The sequence below is a fragment of the Carassius carassius genome, chromosome 46 (assembly GCF_963082965.1).
Source record: "Carassius carassius chromosome 46, fCarCar2.1, whole genome shotgun sequence".
Taxonomy (NCBI): domain Eukaryota; kingdom Metazoa; phylum Chordata; class Actinopteri; order Cypriniformes; family Cyprinidae; genus Carassius; species Carassius carassius.
In genome coordinates, this window is record NC_081800.1 from 24,437,770 (window position 1) to 24,464,829 (window position 27,060).

At 35.2% G+C, this 27,060-nt stretch overlaps 1 protein-coding gene across 1 annotated transcript in view; it reads right to left on the bottom strand.

Moving 5' to 3' along the window:
- Positions 1–291: 291 nt before the first annotated feature.
- Positions 292–27,060, bottom strand: part of LOC132129232 (formin-H) — a 55,358-nt gene continuing 28,589 nt past the window's right edge. Inside the window, exons 10-17 of the mRNA XM_059540741.1 lie at positions 25,467–25,557; positions 23,915–24,001; positions 17,462–17,614; positions 11,416–11,545; positions 11,276–11,308; positions 10,914–11,014; positions 8,991–9,074; positions 292–1,087 (exon numbers count right to left, since the gene is read on the bottom strand). Coding sequence (XP_059396724.1) covers positions 983–1,087; positions 8,991–9,074; positions 10,914–11,014; positions 11,276–11,308; positions 11,416–11,545; positions 17,462–17,614; positions 23,915–24,001; positions 25,467–25,557 — 784 coding nt within the window. The 3' untranslated portion in view covers positions 292–982. The remainder of the gene's footprint in view (positions 1,088–8,990; positions 9,075–10,913; positions 11,015–11,275; positions 11,309–11,415; positions 11,546–17,461; positions 17,615–23,914; positions 24,002–25,466; positions 25,558–27,060) is intronic.

Here is a 27,060-nt window from a genome sequence, read left to right on the forward strand (position 1 = left end):
AAAATAAAATAAAATAAAATAAAATAAAATTAAATTAAATTAAATTAAATTAAATTAAATTAAATTAAATTAAATTAAATAAAATTAAATTAAATGTCGACGGTGTGTTCTGGATAAGTGGTTTGGAGATTAGAATAGAATAGAATAGAAATAGAATAGAATAATCTGTCTACTGTAACCCTTTAGAGGATAAGCAGTTTTCAGAATGGACAGATGGATATGAAATAATAATTAAAAAAGTGCTTAATAAAAGCCTAAACATACTAAATATACTGTTTAACATCCCTTGTTGTGTTTCACAGAAGAAAGAAAACCATGACACAAAGGTAAATGATGACAGACTTTTCATTTTTGGGTGAACCATCCCTGCAACGGTGGACAAGCAATGGATGTTCATTACAAAGAGATTACAAGTCACACGCTTGTAAATCCCAGTGTTATTCAAATCAGACTTAAAAAGAGATTTGTTTCTTCCTCTTTTATATGTCCTCTTCATTTACTGAATGAAATCCTCAAAAGAATAACGAAGAGGAGTCTGTTTTGAAATGTGTGAAATGCAGATGTCCTCTGCTGAACCTCCGCTGTGGACTCGACTCTGTATCATCCAGAAAACACACATGTGCTCAAGGACACAGAGAGAGTCGGCGATTCAGCAGACGCACTTGGAACCAGAATGCCTCTTACACAACAGCCATCTCTGACTTCATCACTGACAAGCATTAAAATTAAATGCATCTACAGATAAAAAGAGCTGTTCGTTGTAGCACCAGGTCAAAGAATCACACGATCCAGCTCGCCAAGACTTTTAATCAAACCAAACACAAGCATTGGAGAAGATCCAGAAAACATCATTCGCAGTCTGCAGATAAGAGTTTCTACAGACGGTCCAAACGCCTTCCCAATTCACTTTTATGACATGAAACTAGGTGCAAATTCAGACATACGAACACCTACTGTATTAAATGTGAATGGAAATTTGCCTTCATTGGGTGTATTCAGAGTACACTTTCTTGAAGACATTCACAAACTGGAAAACCCATCTGAAAAGTTCTTGGGAGTCTTGATCCAAAGGCTCTCCGAATTTTATCTGTGGAAGAAAAGTGGCACTGTTTATTCATATATCGCTTTATAAAATAAAAAATAGCTTCTTTGCTTGTGAAATATTTGTTACATTTCTAGTGTGAACGCTGATATTGTCACGTTTATTCCTAAAGTCAAAACACAAAAAAATACAAATATTTTTATATAAAGGGTAGCATTATTTTTATACATTAAAATAAAATACATTAATAATATTATATATATATATATATATATATATATATATATATATATATATATATATATATATATATATATATATATATGGGTATATATGGGTTATAAGGTTATTAATAATAGAAAGCTTTTTAAAAATATTTTTAATTATGATTTTTTTATCCAACTTATTTGCTGTCTACAAACAGTAGTAGCCAAAAAAGTAACACATACACAGTAGTTGAAAAAAACAAAAAAAAAATGGTTCAAAAACAAAACAAAATTTACAAATAAAATCATTGCTCAAATCCTGCATTTTTAGTTACTTTGCAAATATTGGTTCTTTATGACCAACTAATGCAGTGAACCACCGTCCAATGATCTTCATACCTGTAGACACCAGAAATGGCAGATTTATAAACCGTAATGCTGAGAAACTAAGAGAAATAGACTATGTAATGACCAAAAAAAAAAAAAAAAAAAACTGTTTTATTTCCAATCACTCTCAGTTTTTCTCTTTATCCGAGCTCTGTTCTCCCCATTATTTCTGGCTCAACAGCCCCAAGTTGCTGATTGCTGTATTTTTGCCCAAGGCTGAAAGTTTGGGCTGTAATTGTGAAACTGAAGTGATTCTCTTCCTGTCAAGCTCACAATAGGCTGAATTTTCACAATGAACTACTCGCAGTCTTTATGGATGGTCTTGAAGAAGAAAATTGGGACAGTTGGGAAATACGTTACACATTACAAACAGAGGAAAAGGACTCTTCTTAAGAATTAGTTTTTCATTATTAGGAAAGCTGTGTATTTTTTTGCCCCTTATTCAGTTTAACTGGACTTTTATCACAAAAAGCTTTCTCTCAGAAATAAGTAGAAAAATAGCACACTCGGGTCTAGTTTCGGGTCTTGTGCTCAAGGCTGCATTTATTTTTATCAAAAATACAGTATTTATAGTAATATTTTGTACAATTTAAAAAAAACCTGTTAAATATATTTCAAAATGTATATTTTTGTCCTGTGTTGCGCAGGTGAATTTTCATCATAATTTCTCCAGTCTTCAGTGTCACGTGATCTTCAGAAATCATTCTGATATGCTGACCTGCTGATTTTACATTTCTTATTATTATCAAAGTCGAAAGCAGTTGTGCTGCATAATATTTGTGATGAAACCGTGATAGATCTTATTATTTATTTACATTTTTCTTTGATGAAAAGAAAGTCCAAAAGAACATCATTTATTTGAAATAGAAACTAAATCACTTTTGATCAATTTAATGCATTCTTGCTAAATAAGGAAATAAGAATTTCTTTCAAAAACAACTGACCCTAAACTTTTAAAAGTTAGTGTATATCACAATTATTAGAAATTTTAGCCTGAGGCGTCAAATATACAGAATTTCAGGATTAACTTACATTTACCCAGAAGGCCATAAGATGAGAAAATTAGCAAACCATTTATTTTTCTTCATAGAGCTGGAAGGAATTTTTCTTTACAATGTTTCAGTATTTTGTGTATTATTATTTTTGTTTTGTTTTGTTTTATAAAAATCTCAATGTAAATATTTAATACATTGAAAATTATAAATATTTTATAGTAAAAAAAAAACTTTTTTATATATAGATTTTTTTTGTATTTTCTTTCTTTAATAATAATTTCTAATAATAATAATAATAATAATAATTTCTAATAATAATAATAATAATAATAATTTGATGTCTACTAACTCTGGTTTTCAGTAGCCAAAACAAATAACAAATATTGTTAAAAAAATAAATAAACGAAAGAAAACAAACATTCAACAACAAAACCTTATTATTATTTTTCATGTTTCATTAATTTGTTGCAAATTTACCTCTGGACCACTGTAGGCGATCTTCTGTGCTCATAACATATTTATTGCTATAAACAAACCATGGACATCATAAAGAGCTGTTATCATAAGCAGTGTTGCGCTAGTTACTAAGAAATAGTAACTAGTTACAGTTACTAGTTACTTAATTCAAAAAGTAACTCAATTACTTTGTTAATTACTTACATCAAAAGGTAATGCATTACTGTTAAAAGTAACTTTTTAGTTACTTTTTTAAAGAACTTTCTTTTATGTTCCCATTAATGCGCTTTAATGCATTATGGTTTATACAAACACAAAGTAAAACAGAAAGTAATTTTAAAACACTATTTTGATTAAGTCAGACCAGCACAAACTGAATATTGTATATCACAAGGATTTCTGAAATAAATAACACAAAACATTTTGAAATAAATAAATGAAAGCAATCTGAATGATTCAGAATCAATTTCGAGAAATATATATATATATATATATATATATATATATATATGCTGTCCCCAAACTGAATCAAATGATTCCCAAACCCGCTCCGAACTCCCGAACTGATTCAAATGATTCACTCTCCCAACTCCCGAACTGACTCAAATGATTCGCGAACCCGCTTTGAACTCCCAAACTGATTCAAATGATCCGCGAACACGCTCCGAACTCCCGAACTGATTCAAATGATTTGCGATCCCGCTCCGAACTCCCGAACTGACTCAAATGATTCGCAAACCCGCTCCGAACTCTCGAACTGATTCAAATGATCCGCGAATCCGCTCCGAACTCCCAAATTTACTCAAATGATTCGCGATCCCCAAACTGACCCAAATGATTCGCGAACTCTCGAACTGATTCAAATGAACCGCGAAGCCGCTCCGAACTCCCGAACTGACACAAATGATTCGCGAACCCGCTTTGAACTCCCGAACTGACTCAAATGATTCACAATCACGCTTCGAACTCCAAAACTGACTTGCGATCCCCAAACTGACTCAAATGTTTTGCGATCCCGCTCCCGAACTGATTAAAATGATTCACGCTTGAACTCCCGAACTGACTCAAAGGATTCACGATCCCCAAACTGTCTCAAATAATTTGCGAACCCGCTCCGAACTCTCGAACGGACTCAAATGATTCGCGCTCCGAACTCCCGAACTGACTCAAATGATTCGCGATCCCAAAACTGATTCAAATGATTCGCAAACCCGCTCCGAACTCCCGAACACACTCTAATGATTCACGCTCCGAACTCCCGAACTGACTCAAATGATTCGCGATCCCGTTTCGAACTCTCAAACTGATTCAAATGATCCGTGAACCCGCTCCAAACTCCCAAACTGACTCAAATGATTCGCGATCCCCAAACTGACTCAAATGATTCGCGAACCCGCTCCGAACTCCCGAACTGATTCAAATGATTCACGCTCCCAACTCCCAAACTGACTCAAATGATTCGCGATCCCTAAACTGACTCAAATGATTCGCGAACCCGCTCCAAACTCCCGAACTGATTCAAATGATTCACGCTCCCAACTCCCGAACTGACCAAAATGATTTGCGAATATTGATAAAATATCAATATTTCCATTCCGAACTGCTTTCCACGTCGAAACATCCACGAACATAACCAGGTGAGCAGATCACTCTCTCACTATTTGATTGCTCTAGTCTTTATCCACTCATCATCATCCTCCACCAATCAGAACACACGAGAACTCTTTGACCACAGCTGCTGTGCTTCAAAAGCTCTTGCAGCAGCTCAACACTGGTTTTCTCTGAGGTGGTCGGATCACATCAGATTGTGGTTAATCTTGCAGATCATGACTTATATCTACTCTTTCTCTCCCTGCAGTTTGGTAATATAAAGATTCCTCCTTTGAACTCCCACCTCTTCTGTGGGTTTTATTGTTCTGGGTCTGAATTTGGGCTCCTGGGGTCTCAAAAAAGAAACATTTTCAATCTCCAAGGTGAACGTTATGACAACACCAGTGTTGTGCTAGTTACTAAGAAATATGTACTGTATTACTGTTAAAAGTAAATTTTTAGTTACTTTTTTAAAGAACTTTCTTTAATGTTCCCATTAATGCGCTTTTATGCGTTATGGTCCATACAAACACAAAGTAAAACAGAAAGTAATTTTTAAACACTATTTTGATTAAGTCAGACCAGCACTAACAGAATATTCTATATCACAAGGATTTCTGAAATAAATAACAAAACACCTGAATAATATATTCAGAATCAAAAACTAAAGTGGCTTCTGCATCATAAAAGCTGTTGTGTTGAGCCCTTGGAAAATGTTCCTTTCACAGCTTAAGTATGAAAACTATCAACAATGGACAACATAACACAAAACATTTTGAAATAAATAAATGAAAGCAATCTGAATTATTCAGAATCAATTTCGAGAAACATACATACATATACACATATATTGCCGGTGACACACTGGCTGCGTGGCGTGAGCGTACGTTTCTGCTGCGTGTCAGTTGCGTGGCGGCTGCTTTGCGTTTTCTGTGTCTTTACACACCCGAATCGTGCCTGACGCGTGGCTGGCGCGCTGCTCCTTTTGTAGTTGACGTAGAGGGAGACCGCCGACAGACCAGGATCTTGTCTTCATGACAACAATATCTATACTTCATGTTGAGCATAAATATAAAGCCTACTGATAAAGGACACCGTCAACAGTATTGACGGCAAAATAGACTATGTTTGACAGGTGCAATATGCAGAGGTGGGTAGTAACGAGTTACATTTACTTCGTTACATTTACTTGAGTAATTTTTTGGGGTAACTAATACTTTTCGGAGTATATTTAAAGATGGGTACTTTATACTCTTATTTGAGTAAATTTTGGGGGGAAAATCTGTACTTTTACTTCGTTACTGTGGGCGACGCTCCTCTCGTTACTTTATCTTAATGCAATAAATGTTATAAATGCTTCAGTTTATTCCAAACGCGCCGTCTACTTTTCTCTGGGCAATGAGCGATGCCCATTCGCGAATGATTCATTTCTTTTGAGTCAATTCTGTTCAAAGGCTCGATCAAACCAATTGGCAAACGAGTGAATTGGTTCATGAATCAGTTTGAATGAGTCGTTCAGTTTGCTGCCGCGCGCTGAGCGTCTGAAGTGGTTCACTCAGTTGTAACGTTTAACATCAGCAGCGTTGAAAACGTGGCTTTGGAACTGCACTGAATTGAAAGCAGATTTGCAAAGGCTATTATTTGCTAGCGATGGAGATCCTTATTAGATGAACACCGCGTGTGCTGTCTACTGTTTAACAGGTAATAACTTGGGCTACATTCGATTACAGTACACGATACCTCTGACATTAGTTTGTTGTACGTGTGTGGCTTATAACAGAGGGGAGTCAAGTTGAATGCAGCTTCCAAAAGACAAAAAATAGCCGATTAAGATTTTATTAATTTTAATACAGTCACACCGGTGCGAGTACATTCAGCAAGTCATAACATCAGCTGCTAAATTCAGATCTGTGATCGCTGGCTGGCGCTGAGCCAGAGATAGATGTGTTTTTACAGCACTGCGCATTATAACAAATCACACATGATTCTTTTGAGCTGATTAAACCATTAGCCAATCAGAGGCGTTCCGATGAGTCATCGCTAAAATGCCGGTGCTTCCTTCACTCGCTCGCTGACTGAATACCTCTTTCTGGCGAATTCTCTCGCAGGAACAACAAAGTGCAGATGTGTGTACGAATCTTTAATTAAGATATTGATTTCACAGTGTTAACAGTTTCAGTGATTTTAATGGGAGTTTCTGAGAGTGATTGAAATGTAGACTGTCAGTGAAAATGATCTTTAATAATGTAAATGTTATTTGCTCTCTTTCTGAACAATGAAAGATTAGTAGCAATATTTATATCACATTAACTTTCAATGTTAAATTCACATTTAATATAAAGTCAGTCGTATTAAAAATATGTTATGGCATGACACCTATATCTGTTACTTAAGTAAACAGACTGGGTTTTATAATAAATTACATAAATTGGAGTAAAGGCTGATGAAATATATAAATTTATACACGCACACATACATTACATACATTTTATCTATATATCTAAATAAAAATAGGCTCAGTATATATGACCCAAAGTAACTAGTAACTAACTACTTGAGTAGATTTTTTATCCGATACTCTTTTACTCTTACTCAAGTAACTATTCAAGACTAGTACTTTTACTTTTACTTGAGTAAATATTTCTAGAAGTACTTTTACTTTTACTTGAGTACAGTTTTTGGGTACTCTACCCACCTCTGGCAATATGCCAGTGTGTCACCGGCCTAATGTTTTCAAAAGGCATCACGCGAGTGTGAACATCACTACAACTAGGAAAAAACGACCATAATTCAAACGCAGCTCCCGTCGACATTTAAACAGACCTTTGCTCTTAATTCCGATCGGTCCAACCCTATAACGAAATCTGAGCAGGTCTAAAAACTGAAACTGTTGATGCTGCACTTTACACTTTGGAAAAGTTATATATATATTTTTTCAATATGAGCAGGCCTACAAGCTGGTGATTGGTAATGCTGCACTGTAATCATAGTTATTTATTTATATTTTTCATTATATTTTATTATATGATATTGGTTTGAGATAGAGTATTTTATTTAGTGGAGAACTTTGCAGCAGTATTTTATTTCTTATTCTTTTTTTATTTTATATATATTTTATTAAAAAGCATTTAAAAAAAATTGTAAACAAATTGTTAAAAAAATTTTTTATAGTATTAAACAACCTGCAGTTTAATGTTTGCATTTCTTTCCCTTACTGTACCAAAAATGAACCGAACCGTGACTTTAAAACCGAGGTACGTACCGAACCATGATTTTTGCGTACCGTTACACCCCTAATATATATATATATATATATATATATATATATATATACATGCTGTTTAAAAATGAAATCTATGTTATCATGCTAAGGAGCTGACTGAAAGCCGGCGACTCCACAGTAGAGACAGGCTGCATGTTTTCAACAATGTTTCACCTGTATGAGAAAAACATACAGAGAATCACTTAAGACACTTTTCTGTAAACCCATTCCACATAATAATATTCATTAAAACTGTATGTTAACACGTAGGAGCTTGCTGCATAAATCCGTGAGTAGGCTACAGTTTACAAATCCATGAGAACGGATTGCGAAAGTGTGCGCGCAGATTATGAATTCGCGGGTACAGATTAAAAAACCGAGGGTGTGGTTTACAAAATCTGAGCGCACGGATTGGAAATTCGTATGCTAGGATAGGACATTCGAACCAGAAAGACACAGCTTACATTTGACTAAAAGGTTTTTGTCTTTATGCTCAACTAAAGTGAAATAATGAGCATATTTCCACTTTGAGAAACTCGTGTTGCACTCGACTTGACTCGCCGTGACTGCCGCGCATACTTGAATAAATGGAAACACGCCCACAGTGCGTCTTCGTGTTTACAGTGGTTGGCATCCACCAATCCTACAATGCGTCTCTGCTGCAAACAGGTTAGGCTGCATTTCAGTCAACATTAATTAATTTTTAAAAAAGTAACGGACAATGCACCATATGGTAACGGTAACGGAGTTAATTTATTTAAAAAGTAATGCATTACAGTATTAGTTACTGTCAAATGGAACTGCGTTATTAGTAACGCGTTACTGCCCAACACTGATCATAAGTCAATCTCAAAGCAGCATCCTGTCCCTCAGTGAGGGAAAAAAAACACCTTGATGAATGGGTGGGCAGAAATATATCCCCCTCTTCCACCTCAGTCCACCTGGCACAGATAAGCAGAGAAAGGCCAATCTCCAGATAGTCTGAGATCCCGGCCCATCCATCTCCCAAAGCAACACAACAGAAGATATTGAAATGATAACTCAAGGATTACCAATATGTCAGTGTAGAGCTTCCTCATCTCCTCACACCTCTTCATCAGCTCAGTGAAATCAGCCTCATGCTTCTCAATGGTCGTCTAGAGCCGGAGAAAAAGGAAGAGGTGTTACGGCTGCGCTTTCTCCTTCTTTTTCCATTTTTGGAGAAGTAGCACTGGAATTCTTAGTGCTATCAGCCTCTGAGGCTTTTGATTTATCCCTATTTCTCTCCATCCAGACTGGATCACACAAGCTTTAATACAGTGAAAACGTGTATCACAAAAGCAGCTTTCAAGGACCTGTGCTTTACAAGAGCTAGATTAACTTCCTTTCTCTGTGGAGTTGTTCAAGAATAATGCAGTGCATAGATTCTTTTAGAGAACAGCCTGGCCGGTCAGAATAATGAAAATGAGTAAGGACAGAGGCTGTCGAGCTCCAAACTGAGTAAAAAGCAGCATAAAAGCATCATAATGTGTCATCATGTGACTTGCTATTCTTCTAAAGTCATATGATAGCTTTGTGTGAGGAAAAGACCAACATTATTCACTCAGAGGAGTAGCTTTGCAGTCTGACTGATTCTTCAGTGAATCACAGAATCACTGATCTGGTCACAGTTCATTAACAGCTTGCTTGAAGAGAAGACTAAAATTAAAATTGCAATGACTTAGAGTATATCACACAATATATTTTTTTCATGATACTTTTATGGTGCTTTTGCATTGTTTTTGAAAAAAACTTCAGTCCCCATTTATTGTTTTTGACATATATAATTCAAAATGTTTCACGGAAGAAAGTACTTCAATCACAATAATCAGAAGACATGGCATTATTATCCATGTTTTCTTTCAAAAAGATTGACATTTGGATCATTATTCACTGAGGGAATTAGCTGTGTCCAAGTTGAGCCATTCCTTTGAATCTTTTAATCCAGTTCACACAGTGAATCTGATTGATTCTTGAGTTCAGCTCATTGAATCAATGAAATGGTCACAGGGTTAGTTCACCAAAAAATTAAAATTATGTCATTAATGTCATTAATCTGTCTCGGCTCGGTGTTCATCTTCAGTTCTCTCTTCACAGCAGTTCAGTCAGTGTACTGTTTGAGTGCATGCATTACTCCGGGATATTGGTTTGTTTGAACTCAGAGGGAGTGTCAGCCCCATTTAAAAAGTTAACAGCTTAAGTCATTTGTGGATTAATGCGTATTAGAGATGTGAACCGTTTAAAACGATTCAGTTCGATTTGGTGAACTGGTTCAAAAAGATCCGGTTACATCGAATGATTCGTTCGTGAACCGGATATCACAAACTGCAGTGAACGCGCTCACAACAGACACGGAAGAGAAGACAATGCTGAATAAAGTCGTCGTTTTTGCTATTTTTGGACCAAAATGTATTTTCGATGCTTCAAAATATTCTAACTGACCCTCTGATGTCACATGGACTACTTTGAGGATGTTTTTTTTTTTACCTTTCTGGACATGGACAGTATACCGTACACACAGCTTCAATGGGGGGACTGAGAGCTCTCGGACTAAATCTAAAATATCTTAAACTGTGTTCTGAAGATAAACGGAGGTCTCACGGGTTTGGAACGACATGAGGGTGAGTTATTTATGACATAACTTTCCTTTTTGGGTGAACTATCCCTTTAACAGCTCTCTTGAAAATTAGAAAATCAATGACTAACGACCTAACTTGCAAAGATGTTGAAAATATCACAAAATACATTTCTAGTTGTTTTAATGATACTTTTGCGGTGCTTTTGAAAAGGAAAAAACCTTCAGTTCCAATTCATTGTTGTTGACTATTAATAAAACAAATTAAATCTAATTAATATGCCATTAATACCAATGTTTTCTTTCAAACTCAGAATGAATTCAAGTAAATTGATTATTTGATGTAATACAGCAGAGATAATTGGTTATATTTGTTAATTACCTTTAAGTCTTTGAAGAATTTGGGGTGCTGATTGACTTCGTTTTTTCTTTTACTGTATGTTTTCATGTACTGGACGATCTTCTGAAATTCATTCTTCACTACTAAATAATGACAAAGGGGAAAAAAAATATGCGATCAATCACATTTATGGACCCTCTGCACTCTCCTAACTCAACTGCAATGCCTTTATTAATGCATTAATCCACACACAAAGCCAAGCAGCATCAGGTTTGAATGTAATGCTCAGCTGATTAAAAAGTTATAAACTGTATGAATTGCTTGAATAAAGCAGTGAACAAGTCTACAAACAAGTTTGGTTCAAGTTTTTTTTTGCATCACAAAATACATCTGCGTCCACGTACCGTCCACCTCTGCTGTCAGACCTTTAACCGAAGCTGCAGGAAAACCACAGAAACACACAATCAGAAGGCATTCAATTAGAAAAAAGACCAAAAAACATCTAGCACATCTTCCCTTGCAAATGAAATTTTGATTAGAGTACCTCCAGGAACAGTCTCAAATTCTGCAAGCTCCAGGAAAAAGGTGGCCAAACGTGGTTCTCGCAACATGATCTGCTCCACAAGGGCATGCAGCAAGGTGAAATTCTGACTGTTCCCACGCAGCTGAGAAAGCTGGGAAAGGGAGGGAAAAATAATGAATGTGTTTGTGAATGAATTTTTTTTTCCATGCACCTGCTCTTGAGATAAGATGATAGATGTACTCTGTTCAAAAACCTTTCCAGACAGTATTTTAAGGCACTGTAGACACTTATTTTGATTTAGCCAAAATGCAGTGAATTCAATCCCACAATTGCATTGTGACAACCTTGATGGAAAAAAATAAATTTAAGATGGCAGATGAGGTGACAGACATTACTACAAATAAATACCATGCAATATTCCATTCAATACCAAAAAAAAATAAAAAAAATAAAATCTATAAACAAACACATATTATATTATAATACGAAATTATATGATAATACGTTACTGGTTCATAAAATTTGTTTTATTTTATTTAATAAATAAATTAAATAAATACACACTGTACAAACAAACAAAGATGCAAAGAATTATAAAATAACTGCTTAAAATAAATAGATAGACAGACAGATAGATAGCAAATAAGTATTTTTATTGTTGCTTCAAACAAAAAGTTAAAATGAACTTACATAAAATAAAATATACAAAAAAAAAACGTATTTTATTTCAGCTAGTTGACAAGGCAACATTTCCAATTTGTTATTTAGTTTAACAAATATAAAAACTAAAACTGAATAAAAAAAAATATAGACATAAACTAAAAATAACAAACACACACACACACACACACAAAAGGATTAAGTTAAACTTTTTGGTTCAATAACAGTTCGGATGCTTCCTTAGAAGGCAGTTGTCTATGTAGGCATGCAGTTGGGAACAATTAGGATGAGGTCCGGGAACGACTGCTCTTGTATCCCCACTGAAATATCCCATCTGACCTGAGGGTACCGGAGGTAAACAGATATTTATCTTGGGTGTGTGTTTGTGAGAGTTTATGCATGCTCATGCACGTATCTTTGAATACCAATACCTTGCCCAAGGCCAGAGAAAGAGCGAGGTTTGACAATTCAACACCCACATGTTTATTACCATCAGCTAAAATTGGAAGAAGATAACGTCCTTGTACCCAAGCCCACCTCTGTTGTCCACACATGAAAAACTGGTTAACATTTGACTTAAACAAACCTTGACTTCTCAGGTTCTGCTCTCTGATTAACCACAATGTAAATATTGTCGAGCACTGCAGCATTAGGTGCTTTTTACTGAAGATTGAGAATTTGTACAGTAGGCTATAGGGCGATAATGATAAATGATAAATGCATGTCTTGATCATGCAGAAAAAATATAGTTGCTAATTCAAAAAAGGTTTTACACTTATCCAGCAATAATATGAACAGCCCAAGCACTTAAAATTAATTAAGTGATACGTGCAAAACACAATTGCTCCTATCTAAAACTGCATCTTTTTAAAGCGAGAAAATGTAAAGCGAGTACTCATGCCACAGAAACTAGCATGCATGTTTAAGAGGGACTGTTTCAACTGCTCTCCATGTAAAGAGGCCCACAGAGAACAAGAGCGGAGATCTGTCAGGCACTCTAGACCTATTCTTTATGGTAATGCATGTAGACATGAGGCCACTGCAACAATTTCAGCAGCCGCTAATTTAAAACTCAGAGGGGGCTCTGTTTTTAGGTTGTGTTGTTTACGATTTTAAACCTGAACCCATTCTACAAAACTAAAAGATGACCAGAAGGAATCAATTAAACTGATTGTTCAAAGCATAGGCTTAGTTCAGACAGACTTTTTGGTATTAAACTTAAATTTGCCATTTAAAAAATGTATGAATGTGTTTTATAATGTCTATTTGTCTACATTGTATATTTGGTGGCTTCTCTTACATGACTACGCAATAAATAAATAAATAAATAAATCCATACACCTGTTCCCAAAGATTGGGGGCAGTAAGATTTTTTTTTAATTACTTTTATTCAGCAAGGACACATTAAAATGATAAAAAAAAAGTGACAGTGGATCCTTTTACATTGTTACTATTGCAACAAAATATTGTATTGTAATTTTGTACTGTAATTTCAAAATGTGTAAAAAAAAAATTTAATCGAGTAAACCTGGAATATAAAATGCTTCATGATTTCCACCAAAACATTAAGTAACTGTTTTCAACATTGATAATAATCAAAAAATGTTTCTTGAGCAGCAAATCAACATAACAGAATGATTTCTGCAGCATCATGTGACACTGAAGACTTTCAGCTTTGATCACAGAAATAAATTACATTTAAAAAAATGTTCAAATAGAAAACTGTTATTTGAAATTGTAATAATATTGATAATAATGTTTTTACTGCACTTTTGATAAAATAAATTCCACCTTAGTGAGCAGAAAAGACTTCTTTCAAAAACATTTAAAATACTTTGAATGGTAGTGCATGAAAAATGTATTTTATTGTATTTATTTATTTATTCATGTGAGGATAAAAAGAGCACTGGGATATATAAGTGTAATGCATTAAAACTCCATAATCATCGGGAAGAAGGAGGCGGGAACCGGCGGACAATCAACTGAAACTTTAATAACAAAATAAACACAAAACAGCGCACCAGCCCCTCACGGACGACTGGTGCGCGCAAATAAAAACCAAAACACAACTAAAATTCCAGGCCTGGTCCTCTCTCGTCCTTCACTGTCGTCGCTCCAGTTTTATATCCTTCCATCTCCTACGTGGGACTCGAGACCAGCGGTGGGCCGCAGGTGCCACAAAACAAAAGTTCTCTTTCAGTCGGTCACTACGAGAATTGGGATCTTGCTTCGAGAGACCAATCTATTTCGAAATTAACTTAAAGAGCCAATGGACACTGGCATGCGATGATTAAATCCAGCTGCCGCTGATCACAGCGTGAGCATAAAAAGGCAGCAGGTGCAACTCATACCAGGTTTGCTCTTCTGAGTCGAGGGAACATGTTGTTTTGTTCCTGACTACTCTACTGAAAGAAAACTGAACGAGAGCTCTTCATGTCGGTGGTATGGTGCTTCAGCGGTGGTGATTTCCTCTGTCGAGTGGGTTGCACACATCAGGCTGCACTTCCCCATTTGTGTTGCAGGCAGCCATCTCCTCTGTGTGCTTCAGCATTCATGTGTATGTCTTTTTAAAGACAACGTTGCATCTCACAAACTCGTCACTGCATCCTGCTACAAACAACGTATAACCCGTGCATTTCTGGATGCAGTCGGGTGATGGTCACAATCGCTGCCTCATGTGTCTGGGGATTAAGCAGGCTTAGTTGGTGTTCTCATTGCAGGTAGATGACCATCTTAGAGTTGTGGGCCAAGCTCTGTTACCTCAAAGCACTGTTGCATCTGCCTCGATCAATTTCTTGTCATGGTGGCAGTCATGCGGGGGCTACTTCAGGCAGTAGCACGGGCGACCTGAAGGTAACAGTGATTGCACAGAACCAACCCTCGGGAGACCATTGCTCCTCTTGAACTCTGCAAGCAGTTGAGCTGCCAAAGGAATAGCTAATAGGAATATTTTTAATTTGACTAAAGAGCATGTGTTTCCCTGGCAGACTTCTTCCATTTTCAAGAGGATTACAATCACCTCTAATCTTCCATATGTACCTAAACAGTTGCTTATTTGTGTAAGTGCTTCCGAAACCTCTTTGGGAAGGTTGGGATTTCCGCAACGTTCCTGTTCCAAATGGAATGGATATGTTTTCCCAGTGTTATCCAATCTCAGTGGGTGGCTATGGCTACAACAACGGTGACTTGCACAGGCTCGGACAAGACAACACTGGAAGGGGAGCATCCATGCCACTTTGGTAGGGATACCAATTTGTCGGTCACTGACATGACTTGTAACTCTCTTTTCCTGAAGGAGAAAACGGAGACATCACGTCCTGTTACTGGCTCGGCTCCTCAGCAAAAACCTGGTATGAGTTGCACCTGCTAATTTTTATGTTCACGCTTTGATCAGTGGCAGCTGGACACAATCATTGCATGCCAATGTCCATTGGCTTGTTTTAGTATACACACAAAGTAGATTGGTCTCTCAAAGTGATGTCTCCATTCCCTCCTTCAGAGAACATTATTTATATAGTTTTGCAATGATTATACAAACATATTTGAGCATGCTACAATTCACCATTCAGAATCAATTATTCCAGAATGTTGTTTAGTCTGGAAGCCATGTTTGGTCTCAAATTTGCTTTTTAACATTGACATAAGTTCAAATGTTAATATAGATTTAAGACTAAATGTGCAAAGGTCTTAAAATTTCATAATGCTGTAACAGAATATGATAGATTCAATTTGAAAATGGCTTTTATTTTTATATTATTATTATATATTTTTTTATGTCATGGTGAATATACGAGGGCAGGGTGTTTCATTAATCGCAAAAGTTTTAATTTATTTCTCTAAAATAAGCATGCCGTTATGTTCTACTATGTCATATTTCCATGGAGGAAGTGCAGGGGTGGTGCACTCAGATCCTCATTAGCAAAGGAGGAAGTCATTCAGTTTATGGTGCAAGTGCCCTTAAATCTAGTCACTGAGGAACTGGGTTTCAAACATCCTGGCCACAAAAATCAATACAAATTACCAGCGTGTCACTAATGACTAAGCAATTGGGTCGCTGCGGCAAGAGTTTGTAGAGTCAAACAACAAAGAGAAACTCGCTGTGTGGCACATCTGATTTGTGTAGTGGATGCAGTTTTACAAACATGAAAAACTATATGGCATACATTACAATTTGACACGCCACAAGTTGCCTTGCCATGCATCATAATAGAGTGCAACAATGGGGTTCTGGAAGTAAAAACTGATTTCTAACAATAAATTTTGCAGTTGCAGTTGTTAAGCAATGATATATGCTTCTTTCAATTTCTGGAAACAGCTGGAAACACAACCAAAAAAAAATGAGCAGCAACCACCCAATCCTATTGTGAATAATAATGCAATTGAGTCAGTGTCACTACAAACTCTTATTTATATGAGAATATTTTTGAATAAATTTACAATATATTGTATTTTGTCCTTAGGAAATAATATCTATAAAAATATTAATAAAAGGATCTAAATAATCAATGTAATATTACGAGAAAAGGAGTCATAATACACGTCATACAATTTTATGATGTTATGATGAAGTCTCTTCTGCTTCCCGAGGCTGTATTTATATGATCAAAAATACAGTTTCATATATATATATGATGAATGAATATGGTGTATTTAATTTGGTGAATTTAATTGGAAGTAATCCAGTGTGGTTCTGGGAATATTACACATTCAGTCTGCATCACTGTGAGTTTGTTGTTCACAAATGCAACTTATCAGACTAAATATCTAACGTTTTATATCTAGACAAATGCCATGGTGTAAATATTATGTATCTGGTATTAATGCACTGTCTGCACATCAATGTATATATATAATATTATAATAATAATAATTATTATTATTATTATAATAATAATAATTATTATTATTATTATATTTTTTTGGATTCTTTGATGAATAGAAAGTTCAAAAGAACAGCATTTATTTAAAATAAAAAATAAAACTTTTTTTTTACATTTTAACATTGCAAATAAATTACATTTGAGTGCTTCAGGGATCAGAATATAAAATTTAATAAATAATTAAGTAACCAACATTTATAAATCTCTTCACTATCACTTTTGATCAATTTAATGAATACAAATTTTTTGAACAAAAATATTCATTACTTGCATTAAACCTGCATTATTTTGAAAAATCACATCCTATATTGTTAATTCAATCCTCAGTGCTGATACCAAGACTGACCAAAAGAACAAAAAAAAAACAAAAAAACAAAAAACAACTGGTTCAGAAATGAGAACCGGTAAAAAAAGAAAGAGAAATAAACCCAGCAGATGTTTGTCCTGTATGCCAATAAGAAGTTTTATTAGCCCTGGCTCTCCTTGACATCTTCCACAGGTCATTTGCTGGCGGTTGCGGGTCTTACCTTAGTTAAGGATGAGAGGCGAAATCCCTTGGCCCTGTCCTTGCCTGCGTTCTGGTTGAGGTAATTGCCCACGGCCAGAAGGTACTCCAGCACGCTGACAAATGAGTCACAAGCCCACAGCTGCTGGCACATGCGGATCTTCTGGATAATCAGCTGAAAGACAAACACAGAGGCCAGAAAATGTCATCTCCAACTAATCGAACCGCAAACTTTTTCCTACCTCTCACTTAACAGCCATCGGCATTTAAACACAGGCCATTCCTGTCAAGTATATATCAGAGCCTACACAGGAAGTGCTTTTATTTATTATTTGATGCTGGAAAGAAAGTTAAACCTGATGATTGGCCATCAGGTTAAGGGTTCTTGCTGAAGAAACAAGTACCAGGAACAATCAACGACTACCATCTGTCAACAAGGCACTTATTACAAGAGTTCTTGACAAGAACACATGCTAAATCAAAACACTGGAACAGAATGGTATATGACTAAGGTTAATATGACCGAAAACAACCCCAGTGAACTACAGTGGATGATCAATTGACACAACTTCAAGTCAACATGAAATCAAAAATGACCCTATTTACTTCCTTAGTGCACGTTCCTGGTGTTCTTGTGCATGCTGCCTTTCTAATCGTTTATAAAAAATATATATATATATATAACGGCTTGTTCAGCCTCTGAAACTATTTATTTGTTTTAGGCTATGTTGTAAGTAATGCTGCCTTTCTAAAAGCTAGTTAATGCAGTAAATTAATGCTGGTTAATAAAATAAAACTTGATAGAAATAATAATAATAATCATCATTATCATTATTTCATATATAAAGTGCTATGTTATAAATAAATAAACAAACAAACACTTAAAAAATATATTTACCAATTAAAAAGTACAATCAAAATAGCATTTGAATGCAACAAATAGGTGGTAAAAGAAAATAATAACAATAATGATAAATGACAACAACAATAATAACAAACAAACAAATGAATGCTCCAAGTGTTTCATGGGACACAATATAAAATCATTTTAATAAATAAATAAATAAATGATTGATTAAAGTGCTTCATAGGTCAAAATATAAAATCATTATGAATAAATGAACTAATAATTGATCCAAGTGCTTCAAGTGTCACAATATAAAATCATAAAAAATAATAATAAATCTATTAATCAAATGTAAAAAAAAAGGTTTACCACTTACAGTGAATTCTGTTTTCGTGCCAAAAATGGTGTCACAGGATATCACATTTATGTGCAGACCGTGCATTAATACCAGATGCATAATATTTACACCATGGCAGTTGTCTAGATGTAAAACGTTAGATATTTAGTCTGATAAGTTGCATTTGTGAACAACAAACTCACAGTGATGCAGACTGAATGTGTAATATTCCCAGAACCACACTGGATTACTTCCAATTAAATTCACCAAATTAAATACACCATATTCATTCAGGGAGTCTGATTTACATTCCTATTAATACTTCAAGAAACACGTTTACGGTACTCTTGGGGAAAAGCCCTTGTGATTTAGCCAAGATAAACAGGTAAGGCTGAAAGGTGCTAGCATTAATTGCCTAAGCTGTTTGCGCTATTAGTTATTTAACAACCACTTTATCAAGCTGAAGCCCTGAGTAAAGAGCAACAGCGAAGAAAGCAACCAAAGGAAAAGCTAGATTTGACGTCTACGATCTACGAAACCAACCATAAGACCATATGCCCATCTTTTTCCATCGCAACCTTCCCATTTGCTCACAGACTCAATCCATTTCCTTTCAGCCGTCTGCTTGTTTTTGTACCTGATTCACACCCTTAACCACTAATTTGACCAAAGCTAGCTATGCTAATCAAGTCCCAGTGGGCAGAAACTTCAGCTACGCTTCTTTCCAACACCCCACATGAGTGATCTTCTTGCATTTTTACTCAAACTCCTGCATTTCGCTCCCCACGTGAGCTCTTGGAGCATTCCACGCTGTCTGTTTACTAAAAGCTCACAATGCCACAAAGAGTTAGCATTCCTCAGAAAGCTCTGAGACAAAACAACAACACTCCTAAAGAGCTCTTCGGTATTCCCCACTCTAAGCCAGAACAATTTTCCACCCTAGCACCCAGCCTGTCAGATGGTGGGTAAATCCGCCTTAATGTTAAAGGTATAAAAAGTCAACCATGTCAGAAAATCCCATGGATTTAATGGTGACAGTGGAAACAGTTGTTTGGGAAGTCAATGGAGGATCTTTCTACGGGGTCCAAACTGAGTTACAGTATAACATTTTCAGACAGAAGGCCTAGTTCAGCCAGAAACGATCATTACTCCTCCTCAAGTCGTTCTAGACCTGTATGCCTGTATTTCATTCTTCTATGGAACACAAAGCTAGGTGCAAACAACAACAAAAATTGAACTCCATTGACTTTCATTATTTGGACATTTTTCAGATTTCATTTTCATGTTCTTGTTCCACTTTTTGGGATTTTGCAAAACAAATAAATGCCAAGATGTGCCTAAAGACTGATTTATACTTCTGCGTTGGACTTACGCTGTAGCCTACGTGTAGACGTACTCCCTTACGCCATAGGCTGAAGTGCACCTCTCCAAAAATCTAACAGGGCGTCATTTCTATGCGGACCGCGAGCAATGTCATTGGTCTGCTAGACCGTCTCACTCCATATGTATTTGAGTTTTGTGTGCATTTATGTGCACTTTATGAATGAATGAATGATGTATAATGCATGACACAGTAGTACATTATGAATCAGCCTTTAATTTTAAAAACGTGCATTAAAAGATTGATTTGAAGAGGATATATTTTTATCCAGTAAGAAAACATGTGCATAAACTATGATCGTAGCACATTTACTGAATATATTTTGCTATGTGCATCAAAATGTTGCAACGGGACAGCGTAACTGGACAAACCAGTGGACTTAACTTGTTGCACAACATCTGAAATGTTGTTTTGGTCATTCTGAACTGTCTGAAATGTGGTTCAGTATAATAACACTACTGCATTCCCAAACAGCAGGCATCCACCTCCGAAAGCATGATAACATGAGCGCATTTATTGCATTTTTCCTGCATGCTTTGAGTGCAAAGAATTTTTTATTTACTGAAGAAAGACTCAGAAGGCTTCTCCTACTGCAGCGAAGTACTACTTAGGGATATTTGGCACCAGTTTATCAGGAAGTTAATTCACAAACTTTATTCGCAAATGTTTTATGCAATATTCAAAATTTTGTGCATATAAGTTTTCATTGGATTCAATGGAAACAGCAAAATGTTCAAACTTGTGTGAATTATTCATTTATCCACCCTCACGTCGTTCAAAACCTTTATGTTGAACACAAAATAAGATATTTTGAGGAATGCCGGTTACTAAACAGTTTCGGTTCCCACTGACTTCCATTGTATTGACAAAAAATACTTTTCCTTTAACATTATGTTCCTTTAAAGTGAGCATGACATCAAAATAGACCCAATTTATTTGCTGCAAACACGTTCATCATTCAAAGAATCAATAACTTGCTCTACCTTTGAAATGACTTTGCTTTTGAGCTGAAAAAGACCATAAATAATTGACATTATTTTCTAATTAATTCAATAAATAAATACCTATTTGGAAATCACTTGACATTATTTATCTAAAACGTAATTATTTTAGACTTCTGTTGTAAATTATCTAAAATCTTTCCAACACTAATGGAGTAATTTAATTCCAGTTAACATGAATCAAATAAAGGTTATATTAAAAATTATATTTGGTAAAAGAAGCAAGTGTTACAATGACATTATCTTGTAAATTTAATTAAATAATGATATTATTGATAAATAAATTAACATTTGTTAGGAAATGTATTAGGTATATGAATCAATGATCAATATTACATACAGTATATGAACCTATTACAAATGAATCTAAATTAATAAATGCTCTAAAAATAAGTTTGTTCATTGTTAGTTCATGAAATTTAAGGCCCTGGCTAGGTTAACATTACGAAAGTAAAACAAAAAAAGTTTCAAATGTTGTCTGATGCTGCCTTTCAAACTCATTAAACAGCATTACACGTGCCCCGTCAGAATATTTAGTTCAACATTTAGTCAAAGGGCTCATGAATATTTTAATAAAGAGATCAGACATGGTGATGCCATCAAAAACCCATTCTGTTTAGACAGATTTTAATATGCATGGAAAATGGGAGCATAAATAAATAAAAGTAGCGGAGGATGTCAAACCAAATCCTATATGCATGTGCATTTTCAGGGTTTCTGCAGGTTTTATGAAGGTTAAATTAAGCCTTTTTATATTAAGATCACTTTAAGATCAAGTAAAGAAAAATTTTGGAATAAACTGAAAGGGAACACAATACGCAATACGTCAATGTTTTCTGTAAATGTTTGGGAGTGTTGTATTAGTATGAGTGTTGTATTAGAAGTTTGAAAATACAACTTCCAAAAATATATTTTTCATTGTATTTTTTAATTAATAATAATAATAAAAATGCTTAATTAGAATATGAAAATAACTTGGTAACACTTTACAATAAAGTTCATTAATTTACTACTTTAGTTAAGATGAACTAAGCATGAACAATACTTCTACAGCATTAATTAATCTTAGTTAATTTTAAATTTATGAAATAAAATGAAAAAAAAAATGTGCTTGTTAACATAAGTTTATGCACTGTGAATTAACATGAACTAAAAATGAACAAATATATTTTCATTAACTAACATTAACAAATACTGTAATAAATGTATGATTAATACATTAACTAACATTATTAACTAATGGGACCTTATTGTAACGTGTTATCAATCACTTTTCCTGTACCTTTCTGTTCAGTATTTTTGTCTTGTTTTCCAGCACAAATGTCTAAAGATTCTTAAATCAAAATAAACTGAGACACAAAATGACAGAAGCATTATGATACATAAGGTAAAAAAACAACAACATTTAATTCAAATAGAAAACTATTTTCATACCCCACTGACATATAGGCTATTTGTTATTGTTTTAAGCATAGACTCATTTTCTTATAAAATGACTTCAAAATGTAATTTTACAGAAAACAAGAATTCATTAATTTTACATCTCAAGTAAATGTATCTTGATTTAAGCATGTTTACATATTTGAACTGGAAAACAAGAGATGAATACTAAGGAAGATGAATAATAAGGAAGCCATACGTTGTAATATTTTCTGCTCCAATTTAAGACCATTAAAGGCATTGATTTGTAGAAGTCTGAATTTAGACTGTTTAAGACCTGCTGAAACCCTGATTCTCACTACTGACACAAAAGAGTGAGCGATTCAAATGGCAGTCACTTCTGGCATCTTTGACGGCAATCAGTGACACGGCCGAGCACAGCAAGATGGACAGAACAGCAAAATCTGCTAAAATAGCTGTCAATTCCCTGAGGTGAAGACATGAGCCCTTACTGACACCTGAATGCTGAGTCAAGCCGATTCTGATGCCGTAAAACACCCATAACCTCTGGAAAAATCCCAACGCGTCCCTGATCCTGACCTCCACACTTACTTGTTTAAACTTGCAGCCGGTATATAATCATCTGTTCACACAGAAAATCTATGTCACGTCTTTGCATCCCATTTCAGAGCACAGAGAGAATGCAACGTCAGAATGAAATGTATTCAGTGGTGCAGAACAGAAGAGCAAGATGGCTATAGAGAGACTAACTTTGATGCACTGTAAGTACAAGAGGGATTTCAGCTTTTTTTTTTTTACTCACAGGTAGAAAAAGCCTTCAGAGTGCTCTTTGGGCTACATCTCCTGCCCACCACTACCTCTCTCTAACTAATAAATGACTTGAAGGAAATTTGCCTTTAGAAACTCACTCGAAGTGCTGATTCGTTGCGAACAGAACCTCTGTGTATTAATGCATGACTCTTTTTTCCACCTCAAGTCCATTTCATTGATTTTTTTTTTTTTGAGCGCCCGCCATCTGCCAAGATTGTCGTTTGCATTAGTAAATGAGCTTTTTATTCTTTCTCTTTGTTTTTTTCCCTCTCCGTTCAGCTGTGTGCCTCGGGATCCACCTGTGCGAAGCTTACTGATTTACTCTAGGCGTACTGTGAGACTTGAGTTCACATGAAATTGTTTTTCCACTAACAAACTTTCATTTGCTTCTTCTGTCAATCATAATCATCAGAGCTGTGCGGTGCTTACTGTGAAATAAAATGTCAGCACGCAGACAAACATTTAAATTAATACACACTCACAAGCACACTGCTTATTGTAACTTATTAAAAGTAATAATGAAGGCATCCAAAAGAGCCTCTCTTTCTGAAATAAATGCATTTTCTGAATGTGCCCTATCAGTAAGCAATTCAGCAGAGTTCAGTGGAAAAGAGACGGGGAAAGCAAGAGAAACAGAAGCAGGCTGACACAAACATGACTGACAGGTGCAGATGAGGTGTTTGTAATGCGAGTCTGACCGGCGTGAGGTCCTCCATACAGATGGGCAGCTCTCGCATCGTGAGCAGCAGGTCCAGACGGGCGCTGAGGTTCGGGATGTTGCACATCTGAGGAAGAGGTGATATATCATAAAACAGCATGGACAATGTCAAGATATGCAGCTATACACATGCTCAGATTATATACAAGTAAAACAGATTTCACACCAAAATCTAAAGCAAAACACAAGAATATATGTTTTTTTTATGAAGATTTATTTACAGCATTTATTAATCACTCATTTTAACTTAGATATTAGATTTCAGAAGATATTAGGTAAACTTTCATGAAAATAATGCAAAAAAAAAAAAAAAAAAAAAGTGCATTTGTCTTGATTTTGAGGAGAAAATCTAACTTGTGTCATGTTTTGTAAGATTCAGTGATACACATATTCAACAGGTTCCCAGATATCGGCTGAAACACAATCATGATGTATGCCCTCAGGTTACATACAAGCATATATATATATATATATATATATATATATATATATATATATATATATATATATATATATATATATATATATATATATATATATATATATATTTCAAGGTAAGAAATTCATATTTCACATGTTTTATGCATTACGTATCTCACATATTAAGTGACCACCGCTGCTGGAAGGTGTTCCAGTAAGAAATCATTATGCAAGGCTCATTATCCAGGAATAATGTTTGAAAAAATAAGATCTCTTGTATAAATCTGATCCTCAACCCTTTAGGATTGACTGGCGCTGTGATTAATGAATCACAAACACCATATCCACGATTTGTTCAAATTAAAGATTCCTCTCAAACACAAGACAGCAACTGCTGAATTCTCTTATAAAAACCCCTTCATCAAGTCGTGTGGTTGTCTGCATTGTGAATATGAAGGTTAAGAATTCAAAGCAACAGCTGCCAAATTAAATTCCCTCATGGATTTTGCACATAATGAGGATCAGAAGAATTCGATGCACTTAGACATATGAAACTATAGCTGTGCTCACATCGAGCACAACTGACAAGATGGCACAGAATCTATAGGTAATATATAATGTGAACTAACATACATTAAAGGTTTATATGATATGATGGTTATGGTTCCCAAATCACAAAATCTTATGGGATGCTTTTAGAAAATGCAGAGTAATGCTCTTTTATGTTGACAACAATTTCCAAATGAATATCATAAATCATTTCTGTATTATCTTAAATATATATCATTAAAATATTAAATATATTTGAACATAACATAGCAATGATTTAATCCTTGATATAATGCGATAATGCAAAAACAAAATTTTGTTGTACAAATTTAGGCTTTTCATTATAACACTTTTTTGCAATCAAATACTTTTAGAAAAATTATAACATACATAATCGAATATTCAAAGTTGCATGAATTCTGAAAGGTACCTGCAGAGAGATGCAATCAAAAAATGTACAGACGGAAATATAATTCAAATCATTAACAGCACATCATGTGAATATCACGTCTGCTTGTCATCGGCTCTGTTATTGAACTGATTAAGTGTGATGACAGATTTACCTCCATCATGTACTGGTCCACCACATGCAGTTCACTCGGCTCTCCTTTATGTGATTTATACATCTCTATGTCATCTGGAGTGGGCACGTATCTGATGAAGAGCACAACAAATGTAAACAGGGCAAAGCACTGAAATGCCTGCCCTAATTTAGTTCTGCATCGGTCCAAACTCTCAGCTTCATTAATATTTAATAGATGCCCATTTCTTAAGCATGCACAATTCTAAAAGGATGTCACACAACCCTTGTTCCCTTTTTCCAGGTTGACTGCCTAGCAAGCCTATTATCTCCTCTGAGATTGCCTCTTTTTCTCTTTGCGTCTCTCCTTCTAGTCCTCCGTAAAGGGTGCATGCTGTTCTGATTTCCACTGGAACAGGGGATGATTAAAAGCCAAGTTGCAGTCAGCTTGAATAAAGTGCACAGGTAGTTGATGTTCCTGACTTGCATCCTGTTTGAACCCGTATCACCTCTCAAATGGACCTGTGTTCAGGTCGTTTTAGTGAATTTCGAATCTATACCACACTGACTATTTCATGAGCCCAAGGATGTTCAGATGGAGAAACCAAAGTCACCCACCATTAATATTGCAACTTCTGCTGGGACCATCGTGGTTAAGATTGCATTCAGAAGCTACACTAAGAAATTTGTTGCATTTGCTAAATAAATATAAATCTCTCAGTAGGTACATTAGATTATGGCTCCCGCATGAAGGTCGGCCTCCAGCAGTCATCTAAGGATGCTTCTTGCAGACAAATGCGGAGGAGAAAGCATTTCTCCAGCTTCCCTCAGGGCAACTCAATAGTTTCCTTTTACTCAAATACATCCGATAAAAGTTTTATAAGCAGGCTGTTCTGTTAAGAGAGCCTGGCATGTGCTCTTTTATATTAGCATTAAAGAAACGCTATGGTGCGCTCCTTGACATGAACTGCCGGTGACTTCTCGTGTTCTCCGTGGTCTTCATTAGATCTGCCACTGGAGCATCTTACAAAAATCACAGGCCACACTCTGTTCTGGCACATTTAACTGTGGTCTGCTGATATCCACCGCTCTATTTTCATTTATATTTCATAAAAGGGTCACTGACAAAAAACATGGACATGCATCTTTTATTCAAGTATTAACATTTGAGGTTAAAATGTGCATGCATGTGTTATAGATATGTGTATTTTTATTACTATTTACTTTTGGCTTTTTAATGTTTAGATCATGATAGACTTAAAAAAAAAAAAATCTTAAAATGTTTTTTTTTCATAATAAAAAAAGTTTGCTTTTATGCCAAATGCTAACATTCATACAAGTTTTCATCTTTCATTTAAACATCTTACGTTATTTGTTCATGCCAATTTTTACTTCTCGATAATAATTTTGTAAACCACATCTGTGTGTTTATTTGGAATTTCTACATTTTCTAAACTTCTAAATATATACTGTATTGATTCAATATTATTTGGTACATCTCAAGGTACATATGTTAAGATTGTGCCCCTCGCTCAAAATATTTTGTAGCAGATCTCTTTAAAAGAGAGGGGAGATGGTTACACGCTGTATTTCAATCAAATAAATGCTTAAAATCTTTCAAAACGTTAAAACATTAT